Raw genomic sequence first — 17,475 nt, forward strand, 5'->3', positions numbered from 1 at the left:
TGCGGTTATGTTCTTGAAAAGATAATATGATTAACCATGTTTTCTCTAGAGAAGTAGGCAAACCTAGTTTATAGCTACTAACTCAACTTGAGCTAAAATACTAAAAGTAAGCATCCAATACTAGCGGCTTTTCAGCAAAAGAACTAGAGCCAAAGAGCCTTGCATGTTCAGGAGTCGGTTAAGTATATACCAATAGTCGGGTAAGTCTTGCTGAGTATTAGTATACTCAGGGTTTGTTGTTACCCTGTTTTCAGGTATTTGTTGCTGGTTGGAGTTAACTAGAATTCACACCGGTGGGCTCGATGTGACATCCTCACGTCTTCGTAGTATCGTGGTTTATTTAAAGTAAACTTCTATTTAAATTTCGCTGCATTTTGAACTCTGATATTTTACACAAACTCATTTTGATGAGTTCTGTTTGTAAATTAAATTTGAGAAACTTCTGTTTGCTTCTAATCATCTGTGCTCGCCTTCGGGTGAGACTTTCGATGTTTTCGATCCTTAATCCAACAGACTGCCAGATTACACTGTTTTAAGTGTGCGGTTATTTGATTAACACTTAAAATAATAATTAGCGCACTTAAACCAATTTAATTTAGATGGTTCTATGACAGTACTGCTGTAGTGCCGACCTTGCCCTGCCCCAACTCCCGGCATTCGTCGCGTCCAGGAGTACCTACGACGAGCCAGCCATTGCGTTCGGCGCCGGCCGGCGAGCGCGGGAAGCCACTCCTCGTGTACAGGCTTTTCGACGCCCGGTCAGTTGATCGGAGGCAAGCTCGCTGCGAAATCCGGTGGCGGCGGCGACGCCATCGGCGGCCGCCCGGACGGACGCAGGGGCACGGCGAACGAGGGCACGCGTGAGACTGCAGCAGCCAGGCGCTTGACAAGACACGGACCGAAGCCCTGGTGTGGTCGGGCAACGAAACAACGACCGGGGGTGGACGGCAATCGAAATACCGTCCACCCTGGGGGTTCGTCGCAGCCGTTCGATCGCACTTCTGCGGCCACGATTTGCACATTCACCGCTTCAAAGTCAAGGCATGCACGGGCGAGCAAGAGCCGGACGAAAGGGTGGGGGGCCGTCGCCTACCTCCAGCCGCGGAGCGCCGGAACGACGGACTGCGGCAGCGCGCCGAGCGCAAGCTCCCCGGCGTTCATCAGGTCCAGGAGCACCTCCAGCGTGAGCCACCCGCCGCGGTGAGTTCCATTGCAGCCGTTCCCCTGCGGCGCCACCGCGCCATACCTTTAGGCTCCAGCTTCCCACCACCATTAGAGGGGCAGCCTGCACGTTTCTCAGTCCACAGAGGATCATAGATGAACACGCACTTGATTATTTGCAGAGAAATACTTTTTTCGAAAAAAAAAACACGCCCTTGATTATTGTCAAGCTCAGTACACAATTGAACACGGGCACAGAGCAAACTAGACACTGTTCCAAGCGTAGGTGCGGCAGCCTAGGCTCGATCTAGAGCAGGTCGGCCATGAGCCTGAACTCCTCGATGGTGATAGCGCCGTCGCCGTCGCCGTCCAGGCACTCGACGATGGCCGCGCAGTCCTCGGCGCTGGCGGCGCCCACGACGCCGAGCGCCCTGGTGAGCTCGTCCGCGCCGACCAGCGCGCCCCCGGCGGCCTCGAGCGCGGGCAGCACCGACTGCATAAGGTCGCCGAGCGCGCCCAGCCCGAGCTCCCCGGCGTTCATCACGTCCAGGAGCTCCTCGACGCTGAGCCGGCCGTCGCGGTCGGCGTCGGCCCGCGCCAGCATGTCGCGCGCCTCGGCCTCCGATTTTTCCAGGCCCAGCGACGCCAGCAGGCCACGGAGCTCGGGCGCCGTCACGAGCCCGTCGTTGTCGGTGTCGAACGCCTGGAACGCCTCCACCAGGCTGCTGATGTAGCTCAGCGCCTCGAAGTCCACCGTCAGCGGCAACCCCGGCGCCGCCATCGCGATCTTTGCAGGGATGAGTGAGTTTTTCTTTGAGCTGGTTGCTGTGGTTGAGCACTGCTCGTTGCAAGCACGCGGCCTTAAAAAGGACGAGGTGATCAGTGATCTCCAACCTCGGCGTTCGAACGAAGGTCTGTCAGAGCAGCAGGATTGCAGTGAGCATTGTGCTTGAGTGTGAGGTGAGACAGGGACTGGAGAATCTGAATCTTTGGCTGCTTTGTGTCGACAGGGGCCTTGTTTGGTTTCTCTTCGTGTTAGGAATAGTAATATTTTGACCACTAATTACGATGTCAAACAAAACTAGTTTACAAAATCAACTTCAGAACCCCCGCGCTAGTAATCCTGAATAATCTAATAAGGCCTTTGACCGCGCGATTAGAGTATGATCACTGTAGCAAATCATCAATTAATTACCGTCATTAAATTCGTCGCGAAAAGTTATACTCATCCATAAAAAAATTTTACAAATAAACTTTATTTAGTATACTATACATATGTAAGATTTTTTTTTGAAAAATATGCGCGCTAAATTGTGGGACGCATAACTGAGGCGTCTTTTTTATTTTTGTATTTTTCAAAAAAAAATTACAGAAATATATTTTTGGTTTTAGATTTTACAGTTTTGTACCCCTACCGCCCGGCAGGGGGGCGGCAGGGGGCCTACCGCCCGGCAGATGGGCGGTATGGACCTATATGTAAATAAAAAAAATTGCGCAGAGGTCCTTGGAGGGAGCCTGCCGCCCCCTGCCGGGCGGCAGGCTCCCGCCGCTAATATAAAACTCCGCCCCTTCCCCCTGCGCCCTCATTTTCTGCCCACGAGATCCAGAGAGGGGAGAGGGAGGGTGAGGGAGGTAATTCCACCGGCGAAGCCCTGCCGGATTTTGGATCCGAACCGCAGGTAACCAATATTTCTCAACTATTATAGACTTGTTTCTAAAATAATTATGAATTAGAATAGACTTAGTTTTTGGATAGTGAAATATAGAATAGTAAACTTAGAATGACAGTACCTTACTGTTATTGCAGCATAAGGCAATGGTTGCCTCCAATTCTGTTGGATTTTCATGGACCGAAGAAAAATCCAATATATTTCTTGAGATCATGACACGTCTTGTAATCAGTAAGAAGTTGGATCCATTAGCGGATGGTACGATAGAGATGGTGTTGTCCAAATTAGTTGAGTTTAAAGATTTGACATTATTTCGAGGTATTACAATGCAAGATTTAAAGGAACACCTGCTAGAACGTAGGAAGATATACATGAGGGTATGTGAACTGGCGAATCATCAACATGTTATTGGATTCTTACAAACTACTTGTAAGAAATGGATGCGGCCAGAGGTGTATGAGATGCACATTAAGGTAACTCTTATTCAGTTCTAATCACGTCCGTTATTTGTAATCCATATTTACGAAATAGTAAAATTATTATGTAATTATATGCTAGGATTACCCCGAGGACACGGAGTTGATTAACAAATCGACACCAAGTTTCAAAAAATTGGTATGTATCTTCGGTGGAGTTATGCCACAAACTAGACGAAGGAGGTGTAAAAGATCTTCGGGTGATAGTTCTAGGCCTCCACAAGAACAGATGACCGGAGGTTCGTCAAGTCGTGCTGCACCACCTCGAGCACCTAGTTGTGTTAACTGGGATGACGATATGGATGACTTCATGCCCCCCAAATCATGGCCTCGAACACCTGATGTTCCTCCCCCCTGTACATGAACCTAGAACCAGAAAAGAGAGAAAAGGAAAGTCGAGAGGTTCGTCAAGTAATGCTGCACCACCTACAGCACCACCATCTGTCAACTGGGATGACGATTTAGATGATTTCATGACATGATCTGTAACATATGATGGACATCAGTTTTAGATTGTGATGTAAATTGTGACGGGACGCCTGTACCTTTAATTGCAATACTTATATGTTTGCTATGTTTGATTGTAATGATTATATTTATGATACAATACCACATAAGATACAATGAACGAAATATAAATAGAACGTTAAACAAAATACCACATAACATATTACATTGAAGGTGGAGCATAATACCACATAACATATTCGTTACAACCAAATTCAAGACAAATACATAATATACTTAGTTTCGTGCACACAAATACATTACAAACTGTTACGTGCACAACTAGATGCGGCAAATTCTTGTAGGTGGAGCCGATCCATCCGTCGGATTCCCGGAAGGTCCAGCCTCGGCAGCAGCAGTGGGTACTGAAAGCTGTGGACACTTCTTGTAAGTGTGACCGTCCGCTCCACACAAGTTGCAATGTTTTTTCTTCTTTCCAGCCTCGGACTCGTCCATTCCGTTCCGGATCCGACGTGTCTGCCGTCGGCCTATGCCCCGCTTCGTAGCTGCATCAGGGATGAGATTTGGATGGGGATTTTTTTAGTGAATGGGCCTAGAATACCGATGCCGTATATCTCATGACACCAAGTCTGTGCTGCGGCTTCTTTTGTGAAATATTGAGAAATATAGGACGCAGCATCTAACCCAGATACAGAACAAGCCGCGATGACATGGGAGCATGGTAAGTGATGCACCTTTGGCTTCTGACATCGGCAGAACACCCTCCCGTCAATGGTTATCAAAACTTCTTGAATTACCCTTTGTCTGCGGACACCCTGTCCGGTCCTGTCCCTGTATGATACCTCAAATCTTTGCTCCTTTGTGCCCATCGATATGACTGAGTGAAATCGAGCCTTTTCAATTTTTTTCTCCATGTACTCATTGACCCTTCTGCAAAAATACACTCCTGGATCATTAAGTAAGGGAGCGGCTAATGCGTATCGCTCCCGAAAATACTTTATACATCTATACATGATGAACTCAACAATGCCAACAAGAGGAAATCCACGAACACGACGCATTACCATATTGTAACATTCAGCATGGTTGGTTGTCTCGATCCCATAACGTCTCCCATCTGTGTCATACAGAAGTGACCACTTCTCTTTAGGCGCACCATCAATCCACTGTGAAAATGGCTTAGCATGTCCAACTAATGAATCTGTAGAACGTCTCCTGCTGGATGATGAGGCCTGGCTCTTAAGCAATTCAGCACTCATGTCATCAATTATACCCCACAAAGCATCAAACTTCCTCTGCTGATTCTGAGTGCACAATCGCTTGAACAAATTCATCAGATCCTTATTCTTGAACCGCTCATAAAAGTTAGCAGCAATATGCCTCACACACCACCTATTGACAACATCTAGCCATATAGGAGGTGAAAATTGACTACCTTCTTGGAGCTGCCTTATAACTGCAAGTAGACCTGCATGTCTATCACTGATAAGGACATTAGGCCTTCCAGCAACAACGTGAATCTTCAGACGTTCAAGAAACCAGTACCAGCTTTCTGTGTTCTCATTCTCAACAAAGGCAAAGGCGATGGGAACTATCTGCTTGTTGCCATCAATTCCGATTGTCGTCAATATTGTTCCCTTATATTTCCCTGTCAGGAAAGTGCCGTCAATACACAGAACAGGAAGACAGTAAATGAATGCCCTCACACATGCTCCAATGCAGAAGAAAGCTCGCAGCAGAATGCTTGGCCCCCCTGACAAGCTCGGTACACTGTATGTATCAAAAGCACTTCCAGGATTTCTTTGCACAATTGCTTCAAGCATACGAGGTAGGTTCTCATATGATGCTTCATAAGTGCCAAACCTCATCTCAAATACTTTTTGTTTAGTCCGCCAAGCTTTTGCATAGCTGATCACATACTGGAAATTCTGTTCAATGTCCCTAATTATCAATGCAGGCTCATAATCCATTTTGTCAAGAATCACCCCATACATCTTCTTAGCCACGAAAGTTGATGTGATATTACGATGATGTCCCACAACACCTGTCAATCTACAAGTATGTGGTGTAACAATTGAACATTCCCAGTGTGTCTTGAACTTTCCCTTGTATGCATGCACTCGCCATGTACAGTCCCTATCTGCACACCTCACCTCGTATTCTTTGCTGCTAGACTTCAGTACTCTGAATTCCTTCCTCAGAGATACAGCCCAGAGCTTCACAGCTTCCTTCACATCCTCAATGGTACGATACTTTGCCCCTTGTATGGCCTCATTCACTCTGTATTCAAACTCCGGACATCTAATATCTTGTACCACTGGATTACCAAAACCCTCTTTACGCCATTCACCTAGCACTGGGAAGCGCTCATCGTCCTCATCGTCCGATGAGTCCCCACATTGCTCTATTATTTATGCATCCTGGTCTTCTTTCTCCATATCCTCCACAATTCCAGGTATCCGCTCGCCTTCATCTGCTAAACCTTGTGGTTCTGGTTCTGGTTCTGGAGCTTGCATGTTCTCTTCTTTTTTATCCTCTTCCATCTCTTCATTGCAGTCAGATGTTGTGTGTGTTGACTCTTCACCTAAATCACCGGTCTTCTGGTGAATTTGAATTACCATTGCGAGAGGCCACCCACTTTCAAGGGCTGCGTGCATGTAATGTTGCCATTCTTCTGTACTACTTATATGCGTCAACTCCCAAAAATCTTCATTAGTTTCCCAGGAAGTCAAGGTATTAACCGTAAGCAAATGGGTCTTTGGATTCACATTGAACATCCTGTGAAGACATTTCCGTATGGACTCAAAACTCCTCTCTAGGGGTTTATCTAGACTGCACTGTCTTTTTTCCAATGCTGATAGATTTACTCCATAGGAATCATGAGTAATTCTATAGAAGTCACCGTAATGAACTTGAAATGCCACTTTGCTCGACATATCTGGCCATGCAAAGACTTCATTTTAATTAATCTAATATCTACAAATATATTATGGCTTCAATTATAACCACTAATCCGAACCCTAAGTGCTTACAATAATAAAAAATACTAATCATAAAATTAAACATACAAAAAATATGGAATGACAAAGTTGAGAAATATTGGTTACCTGCGGTTCGGATCCAAAATCCGGCAGGGCTTCGCCGGTGGAATTACCTCCCTCACCCTCCCTCTCCCCTCTCTGGATCTCGTGGGCAGAAAATGAGGGCGCAGGGGGAAGGGGCGGAGTTTTATATTAGTGGTGGGAGCCTGCCGCCCCCCTGCCGGGCGGCAGGCCCCCTGCCGCCAACTGGTGGGGCGGCAGGGGGCCTGGGCGGCAGGTTCCTCCAAGGACCTCTGCGTAATTTTTTTTATTTACATATAGGTCCCTACCGCCCATCTGCCGGGCGGTAGGCCCCCTGCCGTCCCCCTGCCGGGCGGTAGGGGTACAAAACTGTAAAACCTAAAACTAAAAATATATTTCTGTAATTTTTTTTTTGAAAAATACAAAAATAAAAAAGACGCCATAACTGAGCATCGTGTTCCCGGGCCGCGATGCCATGGGTTTGGATAAGCCGGCTGGATTGTCACGCCATGGTGGCGTTACTGGCGTGTGTGGGGGGAAACTGTCAACTGTGGATGGAGATCGATAGCGGAGACGATGGGTAACTGGGCCAAAGTGGGCTTCATGTTCTGGGATAATTCAACAGAAGAAAAGGCCTAAACCTTTCGTGGGCTACTCTTTGATCTGCGGGCTGCGGCTAAGCCCTGTCTCTCTCTTTCTTTCTCGAAGAGAGGAAAAAAAGAAAGACTCGCCACGCTCGCCAGTCAACGGGTTCGTCAAGCATTTCCTCGAATATCAATCCTTCAGAAAAGCCTTTCACATCACCATATCTAACGCCAATTCCTTTTTCTGACATTTTTGCGTGTCCCAACTAGCTTTTTGGTCTTTTCTTTCCGTGTCAATGAAGTACCCATCAGATCGCACTTTTTTCTCACCCGAAAGCTAGACACGGTTCGTTCCGTTTTCACAAGACAGAAACACATTGCGCCTTGCAAGTATTGAACACGGCCGTACAACTTGCTGATCTTGGTTGCTGCATCCATTGGCCATTGCTCTGCATCGCTCCAGCTGCACAAACGCGGAGCAAAATCAACACACACCTACGCACAGCCCCCTTACACTGACCGGTCGCGGTCCAGACTCCAGAGCTCGTTGATCCGGCACCCACCCAACGAACTCGTCAAAAGCCAAGTCGAATCAGCAATGGAGAAAATTCAGGAGGCACTGTATCCTCAAGTTTTCTGACCTGACCCTGAACCTGAACCTGAAGCTTCGACGAGGACTAGAACTCTAGAAGAACCGGTCCTGGATACGCAGAGATAAGCCTGTGATATCTAATGGGGCCCGCTTACTTGGGAGCTCGCTTACTTGCCCCTGTCTGCTGACTCGCCACCATGCCGTTGAACTCGATCGAGGACTCTGAATTCAGAGATTCAGGTCTTGTTTAGATGCAAAAATTTTTGAATGTAAAACACTGTAGCACTTTCGTTTATATTTGGTAATTATTATCCCATCATAGATTAACTAGGCTCAAAAGATTCGTCTGGCAAATTATAGATAAATTGTGCAATTTGTTGTTTTGTTTAGCTACATTTAATACTTCATGTATGTATTGAAAAATTCGATGTGATGAGAAATCTTGTAAAATTTTGAAATTTTAAAGGGAACTAATCAAAGCCTCAGAATTAGCTTGCAGGTAGAAACCATTGCAACCAAGTCTGAAGGAGGAGCAACAGGTTATTACTAGTAGTTATTACGCACACCTGATGAGTGCTGAGGTAGAGACCAGGCACCAATTTCAAGGAGTTGGTAGGACATTGTATCAGCACACTGAGGTCAACTGCTCCCGATGGGCCACCAACCGGTGAGGCACCTCGGTTCTCTCCTTCCTGTTCCCGGTTTCAACCAGACACACTGGCTGGTTTGGATCGGCAAGAATTCTAGCACGCACACATTCCGAAAAAAAATCTCGCATGCATGAAGCACTAAATGAAGTCTATTTGCAAAATCTTTTTAGGGGTGTGTGTAACTTTTCGCGACGAATCTAATGACGGTAACTAATCGATGATTTGCTACAGTGATGCTACAGTAACCATCCTCTAATCACGCGATCAAAGGCCTCATTAGAATCTTCAGGGTCACTAGTACGGGGGTTCTGAAGTTGATTTTGTAAACTGACTTTGTTTGACACCGTAATTAGTGGTCAAAGTTGATACTATTCACTAGCGCTCCAAAACCAAACAAGACCACTGTGCTTGGAGTTTCTCTCTTTTTTTTTTCCATGTGTGTGAATACTTCATCACTAGTATAATTTTTTACAAGGTTTCAGTTACGTGAAAGCCTACTTACTTGTTCGGTCATTTTCGATTAGGTGCATGTGATAGTACATTACAACCTCCGGGACATTTATTTATTTATTTTATAAAAAAGATCGACCTCAATCAAGCTCACGGTTTGGTGTGAAAGAAAAGTCTGCGCTAGATCACACTTGCATGCGATCAGTTTAACATGATGCAAGTCAAGGACAGCGATGGGGGTTAGATTGCTGGATCAGTACGGACTAGTAATCAATTGAGCCCTTGTCAAAACCACCTCACCACCTAATGCCAAGCAGGCAAGCACCAGCAACTAACCGGGCAAAAGCCAAACCGTTCACCCAACCAGATGTTGACAATGCGAGCATGGGGACAATGCAAGCAAGTTTCTGACTTTGCACACACGAACACGATCGAGACCTGGGCATGCCAAGTTAAATCAGCCGGACGCAGCACGGCCGGCATCTGTGGTTTTGTTTCCGTGGTGCATGAACCGTGTTATGCTTTTGCCGGAAGTACAATTGGTTGACCAATGAGCTGCTTCCTTATAGTGTAATAAACAGTGAGAACAGAATCTTCAGATGGGATTGGGGAACATATGCTGTCTAACAGTAAGGCTCCCTTGAATGTTTTTGTCAGACCCGGCGCAGCGGGATTGCTTATAGACATACAATGTTCCAGAGTCAGAAATATCACATAGATGTACTTTACCTCTCTTGTAACTACCCGAATAGTCGTAGAACTAGCTGCAGTACAGGGAAACTACTCGACCATATTGTAGTAGGACTCCAACTGTACTCGGCTAGGACTTTCAATATAACCCTGTCCCCCCGGATATATAAGGGGGGCAGGGACCTCCTCGAAACACATCAACACCTAAGGCAATACAAGCAACCACACAGGACGTAGGGTATTACGCACCTCGCGGCCCGAACCTGTCTAAATACTTGTGTTCCTTGCACCATCGAGTTCCAGAGCAGTCGATCCCTATATACAATCCTACTGCTAAGGGTATCCCTAAGCAGGCTTGGCGGTAAACATCGATAGCTGGCGTGCCAGGTAGGGGATTAGGCGAGTTCATCGGTGAATTCGATGGCCACCTTCGCTTTCAGCACCGTGGCGCTTCCTCAAGGCGTCACATTCATCTTCGGCTCGTGGGTCTGCATTGCCAACGGCTCAGACGGCTTCGACAGCCACTTAGCCAAAACCACTAAGCTGGAGGCAATCTCATCGGAAAGTTACGACGCCATTGTCAGATCGGATGATCATGGCGAGATGCTGCTTCCCGATCTCGCCAAGGAGATCGAGCATAAACTCGATGACAAGTTGAGTTTTACTCAAACTCAGATTGATTTCAGTCCGAGTCCTACTCGGACTGAGACTCTTCTTGCTCGACCCATCTTTCGGTTGCGCAACGTATCGTCTGCTTACCAGCGGATGATCAAATCCTTCTATTCTTCATATGAAGATAGCTTGGATCAAGCACCGCGCGTCGAGAACTTTTCAGCCACCGCTAGCCGGGAGGCACCCATTTTCGACGTGTACTCGGACTCAGATGAGTCATCTAATAACAATATGGATCCCTTAATCGATGCCCTGGCAAAAATCCAATTCAAGTCTTGCCATGGTTACTCATTCACAGAACTACTCGATAGCCTTCGAGAAGTTGCCAGCATCGATGATCTTCCGTTTCAACACGGTACCCCCGCTACACCCATACGGGAAACTGGTTTTGGGGGGACCGGACTAGCCGATTACGAGTCAGGCCTTGAAAGCTACACCCCAGAGCGTCTAGTCTCCGTGATCAATTAGCAGGACGGGGGTGCTCCTAGCCAGCATGACCTCAATGAAACTTCAGATCATATTTCAGAGGATGATCTGACGGTAAACGCTCCACAAGATGAGGATGAAGCTACTCGGACAGCTCGCAGAGCAAGGAATCAACGCAGAGAAGAGCGCAGGACCCGCGCTGCGGAATGTGCTCGCATCCACCCGCGTGATCTCAACCAGGAATTTAACAACGTAGCAGATCCAATCTTCACCACTCCCATTGCCGCAGTGACAGAAGCTACCTTGCGCCTCATGCAGATGCCACGCAATCGACAGACAGAGCGCATCATACAGCTTACTCGCCACGCAGTGGAACAACTCGAGATACAAGACCCCTTGTCCTCACTTCATGGCACCCGATCCAGGGCTACTGCAACAGTAGTACCCCAAGCAAGCTGCACCCCAGGAGGCCATCATCGTCAACTACAGCAGCAAAACCAAAGAAACCAAGAGGAACAAGAAGTCGCTAGCAGCCACCGACCAAGGGGTGGAAACCTGCAGCAAACCAAGCTCCAAGACCTCAACAAGCTCACAACAACAACCGTGGACGCAACCGCGAAGAAGTAGCCGACTCCGGGATGGATGCACGGGACATCATCAACGCAAGACGCCAAACGCATCTTGCAGACAACTCCGATCGCTTCCCAGCCCTCAGCAGCGTCTTCGACAACGTCGAGTACCCGAAGGATTTCAAACCCACAAATATCCAGAAGTACGACGGTTAGCAAGACCCTGCTCAATAGTTACGTTTATACTCGACAGCTATCAATGTTGCAGGAGGAGATATCGCCACCAAGGCCCTCTACTTCCCGATGGCCTTGGAGCCTGCACCTCTCACATGGCTGGAGAACTTGATGTGCGAGTCCATTCACTCATGGGAGGATCTCAAGAAGGTCTTCATCGACAACTTCTAGGGATCTCTACATCGAGTAGCTACTCGACATGCTCTTGCTATGTGCAAGCAAGAGCCAGGCGAAGCCATCAGATCCTACGTCAAGCGCTTCTTCGACACAAGAGCCACCATTGCCAATGTCGCTGACGACGATGTCATCTACTACTTTCACGACAGCATAACCACCCAATCACTCTATCGTGATTTTGGGCGTAACCACCCCAAAACGGTGGTGGAGCTACGCGACATGATGCAGCGCTGGGCAGATGAGGAGGAACAAGAGCGCAACCGCTTCCCACGCCATAACAACGACAACAATGGGAAGCGCAACAATGATCGTGGAGGCCCAGTAACCAGCGGGATCTTGCGCGCAAGCACAAGCCAGACGACACCGTCGGCACTATGGATCGCACCCCGCGCGGTAAGAAAACAGAAAAGTCTATGGATCAGTTTGACAAGATCCTGCATAACAAGAGGTGCCCAATCCACCCCAAGAGTAACCACTCGATGTTTGAGTGCTCAATCATACGCAAGTCCTTCCAGTCCCCGCTGCTAGATACACCCAAGAAGAAGCCCAACAAGGAGGATGATGATGACAAAAAAAAGACCCTGACAGGTTCGAGAAGCCCGAAAACGTAGTCAACGTCATATTTGGAGGAGACCCAAGCTTTTCCAAGAGAGCCCAGAAGCAACTAGTTAGGGAAATCCTCTCAGTCAAGTCTGCAATTCAGAGACCCCTGAAATACAGCGAGGTCCCCCTTACCTTCTCTAGGGAAGACCAATGGACCAGCTTCTCTGAACCAGGAAAGTTCCCACTAGTACTCGACCCGGTCGTCCAGGGCTCCAAGCTAACTCGAGTACTTATCGACGGTGGTAGTGGGCTCAACCTGATCTTTGCAAGCACATTGGTGAAGATGGGCCTCAACTACATGAGCTTACTTACGCCGAGTAAAGCTCCCTTCTACGGCATCGTTCTAGGAAACTCCTCTACACCAATTGGCTCGGTCACCCTCCCAGTCACATTTGGTACGGAGCAAAACTTTCGGACAGAATATATCAAGTTTGAAGTAGCCGACTTCGAATCTTATTACCATGCCATCTTGGGAAGACCAGCACTGGCCAAGTTTATGGTCGTGCCCCACTATGTCTACCTACTTCTCAAGATGCCGGGCAACACAGGAGTCCTTTCTCTACGTGGGGACCTCCTCAAGTCCTTCGAATGCGACAAGGAAGCAATTGTTCACGCCTCTAGCATTCGAGTACCCAGTTCCATGAGCGAGATACTCCCCACCGCCAAGGAGCTGTCACTCAACAAGGACTTGATGCCCTCAAAGAAGTCAAGCTAGTCGTCGGTAAAACCTGCCGGGGACGTTGGCACCAAGACCATTTAGCTACAAGAAGGAGATAACTCCAAGATTGCTATCATTGGAGCCGGCTTGAGCGATAAATAGGAACTCACGCTCGTCAACTTCCGTAGGGCCAACCGAGACATGTTCGCATGGAAACCAGTGGATATGCCAGGGGTGTCCAAGGAGTTGATCGAGCACGCCCTAAAGGTCGATTCCACAGCTACTCCAAAGAAGCAGCGGCTACAATGTTTCTCCCCGGACAAGCGAGAAGCCATCAAGAAGGAGCTAGCAAAACTTCTTGCAGCAGGGTTTATTAAAGAGGTTTACCACCCCGAGTGGTTGGCCAACCCTGCACTCGTCCAAAAGAAGAAGAACAACGAGTGGAGGATGTGTGTCGACTACACTGATCTGAACAAGCATTGCCCAAAAGATCCTTTCGGGCTACCTCGAGTTGATCAAGTAATCGACTCAATAGCAGGATGCGTCCTACTATCCTTTCTCGACTGATATTCAAGCTATCACCAGATTGCCCTGAAAGAAGAAGACCAAATCAAGACGGCATTCATCACCCCATATGGGGCATACGCCTACAATACCATGTCCTTTGGGTCGAAGAACGCTGGTGCTACCTACCAGTGCGCGATACAGCTGTGCTTCGCCGACCAGCTACATCGCAATGTTGAAGCTTACGTTGACGACGTCGTTGTCAAGACCAAAAGCAAGGATTAGTTCATATCTGATCTAGAAGAAACCTGCAACAGCCTCTGAAAGTTTCGCTGGAAACTTAACCCAACAAAGTGCATCTTCGGCGTACCCTCTGGAAAACTACTCGGATTCATCATCAGTCATCGAGGAATCGAAGCTAACCCAGAGAAGATCAACGCCATCATGACCATGGATGCTCCAGCTACCATCAATGAGGTCCAGAAGCTCACATGCTGTATGGCAGCCTTAAATCGGTTCTTGTCTAGGCTTGGCGAACGTGGTCTACCCTTTTTCAAGTTCCTTAAATGGCAAGACAAATTCGAGTGGACTACAGAAGCCGCGGAAGCACTCGAGAACCTCAAGCATCATCTCCAGTCACCACCAATTCTTACAGCTCCATTACCAGGAGACGAACTACTCCTCTACATTGCTGTGACAACCCACGTGGTGAGCATAGCAATAGTAGTCGAGCATCCGGAGGAAGGTCATGCCTATGGAGTCCAGAGACCAGTATACTTCATCAGTAAAGTACTTTCTGAATCAAAGGTCAGGTACTCTTCAATTCAGAAAATTCTTTATGGAATCCTAATCACCTCTAGGAAACTCCATCATTATTTCGATGAGTACAAGATCTCAGTTGTCACTAACTTCCCATTGGCGGATATACTCCACAATCGGGATGCCACTGGAAGAATTTCAAAGTGGGCAGTGGAACTGGGAGCCTTGGAAATCAAGTTCAAGCCAAGAACGCTATCAAGCCACAGGCACTAGTCGACTTCCTAGCTGAATGGCGGGTGTCAGACCCGGGGCAGCGGGACTGCTTATAGGCATAGAATGTTCTAGAGTAAGGGATAGCTCATGGATGTACCTTACCTCTCTTGTAACTAGATAGCTCATGGATGTACCTTACCTCTCTTGTAACTACCCGGATAGGCGTGAAACTAGCTGCAGTACGAAGGAAACTACCCGATTGTGTTGTAGCAGGACTCCAACTGTACTCGGCTAGGACTTTCCATGTAACCCTGTTCCCCCGAATATATAAGGGCGGGCAGGGACCCCCTCAAAAGCATCAACACCTAAGGCAATATAAATCACCACACAGGACGTAGGGTATTATGCAACTCGCGGCCCGAACCTGTCTAAATCTTTGTGTTCCTTGCACCATCGAGTTCCAGAGCAGTCGAACCCTACCTACAAATCTTACTGCTAAGGGTATCCCTGAGCAGGCTTGGCGGTAAACACCGACAGCTGGCGCGCCAGGTAGGGGACTCGGCGAGTTCATCGGCGAGTTCGATGGCCACTTTCGCTTTCAGCACGGCTCGTGGGTCTGCATCGCCAATGGTTTGGGCAGTTTTGACAGCCACCTAACCAATCTCCCCACGCTAAAGGCAACCTCGTCGAAAAGCTCCAACAAGCTCACCGGATCAGGCGATCATGGCGTCATGCTGCTTCCCGACTTCGCCAAGGAGATCGAGATGAAACTCAAGACAACTCGGGTTCCACTCGGACTCAGATTGATCTCGAACCGAATTCTACTCGGATTGAGACTCCTCTTGCCCAACCCACATTCGCGTTGCGCAACGCATCATCTACCTACCAACAGATGATCAAATCCATCTATGAAAATAGCTTGGATCGACTACTTTGCGTCGAGAACTCCTCAGTCACCGCTAGCCGGGAGGTACCCGTTTTCGACGTATACCTAGATCCAGATGGCTCGTCTGTCGACAGCCTGGATTTCATCACCAATGCATTGACCGAGATTCAACTCAAGTCCTACTAGGATCTCACAATTGTAGAACTACTCGACAGCCTCCGGGAAGTTGCCAGTATTGATGATCTCCCATTCCAGCACGGCACTCCCCTAACAATTGAGAGGGAAACTGGGTTTGGGGGAACTGAGCTAGCTGATTACGAATCAGATCTAGAAAGTTTCTCCCCCGAATGCCTGATTTCTGTCATCAACTAGCAAGGAGGAGGCGCTCCCAGTCATCATGACCCCAACAAAACTGTAGATCAGATTTCAGAAGACAATCTGACCCAAGACGCCCCACAAGATGAGGACGAAGCTACTCGCACAGCACGCAGGGCAACAAATCAACATAAAGGAGAACGCAGGGCTCGAGCTACCGAGCGTGCTCGTCTTCCCCCGTGTAACCTCAACAACGAATTCAACAACGTCGCGGATCCAGTCTTCACTACTCGTATCACCGTGATGACAGAAGCAACCCTGCGACTCATGCAGATGCCTTAAAACCCGGAGATGGAGCGCGTCATACACCTCGCCAAAAATGCTGTCGAACAACTTGAGAGATAAAACCCCTTGTCCTCGCTTTATGGCACCCGATCAAGGGCTACCGCGATAGTCATACCTCAAGCAAGTCGTATCCCCGGAGGACATCATCGCCAACAACGTCCGGAGCAGCAAAACCAAAGAAACCAAGAGGATTAGGAAGTCGCAAGCAACCATCACCCCAGGGGTGGCCAGCCACCAGCTAACCAAGCCCCTGGGCCGCAGCCAAACCGCAACAACAACAACCGAGAAGAAGTAGCCGATTCCAGCATGGACGCTCGGGACATTATCAACGCAAGACGCCGAGCGCAGCTTGCAGATAATTCTGATCGCTTTCCAGCCCTCAGCAGCGTCTTCAACAACGCCGAGTACCCAAAGGATTTCAAACCAACAAATATCCAGAAGTACGACGGTAAGCAAGACCCTGCTCAATGGTTACATTTATACTCGACCGCTGTTAGTGTTGCAGGAGGAGACACCAACACCAAGGTCCTCTACTTCCTGATGGCCCTGGAGCCCGCACCTCTGACGTGGCTCGAGAGCTTGGCGCGCAAGTCCATACACTCATGGGAGGACCTCAAGAAGGCCTTCATCGACAACTTCCAAGGATCCCTACATCGAGTAGCTACTCGACACACCTTGTCTATGTGCAAGCAGGAGCAAGGCGAATCCATTAGATCCTACATCAAGCGCTTCTTCGACACAAGATCCACCATCCCCAACGTCGCGAACGACGATGTCATCGACTACTTCTAGAGTGGCATTACTGTCCAATCTCTCTACCGTGACTTTGGGCGTAATCGCCCCAAGATAGTAGTGGAGCTACGCGACATGATGCAGCACTGGGCAGACGAAGAGGAGCAAGAACGCAGCCGCTTCCCGCGCCGTAATAACGACAACAACGGGAAGCATCACAACGATCATGGAGGGCCCAACAACCAGCGGGATCCTGCGCGCAAGCGCAAGCCTGACGATACTGTCGGTACTATGGATCGTACTCTGCGTGGTAAGAAGAAGGAAAAGCCGTAAGATCAGTTCGACAAGATCCTTCATAACAAAAGGTGCCCAATCGACCCCAAGAGCAACCACTCAATGTGGGAGTGCACGATCCTGCGCAAATCCTTCCAGTCGGCACCACCAGAGACTCCTAAGAAGCAGCAGAACAAGGATGACGAGGATGACAAGAAAGACCCTGATAGGTTCCAACAACAACAAAATGTCGTCAACATCATATTTGGAGGAGATCCTAGCTTCTCCAAGCGGGCCCAGAAGCTA

At 48.3% G+C, this 17,475-nt stretch overlaps 2 protein-coding genes across 2 annotated transcripts; one reads left to right on the forward strand and one right to left on the reverse strand.

The window, feature by feature from the left end:
* Positions 1 to 1,356: 1,356 nt before the first annotated feature.
* Positions 1,357 to 2,064, reverse strand: LOC120670639 (probable calcium-binding protein CML29). The gene has a single exon (XM_039950784.1). It carries the CDS (start codon positions 1,940 to 1,942, stop codon positions 1,469 to 1,471), a length of 474 nt encoding a protein of 157 aa, XP_039806718.1. The 5' UTR covers positions 1,943 to 2,064; the 3' UTR covers positions 1,357 to 1,468.
* A 10,703-nt stretch (positions 2,065 to 12,767) lies between these two features.
* Positions 12,768 to 13,199, forward strand: LOC120669481. Its single transcript, XM_039949222.1, has one exon. It carries the CDS (start codon positions 12,768 to 12,770, stop codon positions 13,197 to 13,199), a length of 432 nt encoding a protein of 143 aa, XP_039805156.1.
* Positions 13,200 to 17,475: the final 4,276 nt, after the last annotated feature.

Source organism: Panicum virgatum, chromosome 4N (assembly GCF_016808335.1).
Source record: "Panicum virgatum strain AP13 chromosome 4N, P.virgatum_v5, whole genome shotgun sequence".
NCBI lineage: Eukaryota > Viridiplantae > Streptophyta > Magnoliopsida > Poales > Poaceae > Panicum > Panicum virgatum.

Excerpts from the sequence above, each read along its gene's own strand:
- LOC120670639 (XM_039950784.1), bottom strand. The coding sequence starts at position 1,942 with ATGGCGGCGCCGGGGTTGCCGCTGACGGTGGACTTCGAGGCGCTGAGC.
- LOC120669481 (XM_039949222.1), top strand. The coding sequence starts at position 12,768 with ATGGGCCTCAACTACATGAGCTTACTTACGCCGAGTAAAGCTCCCTTC.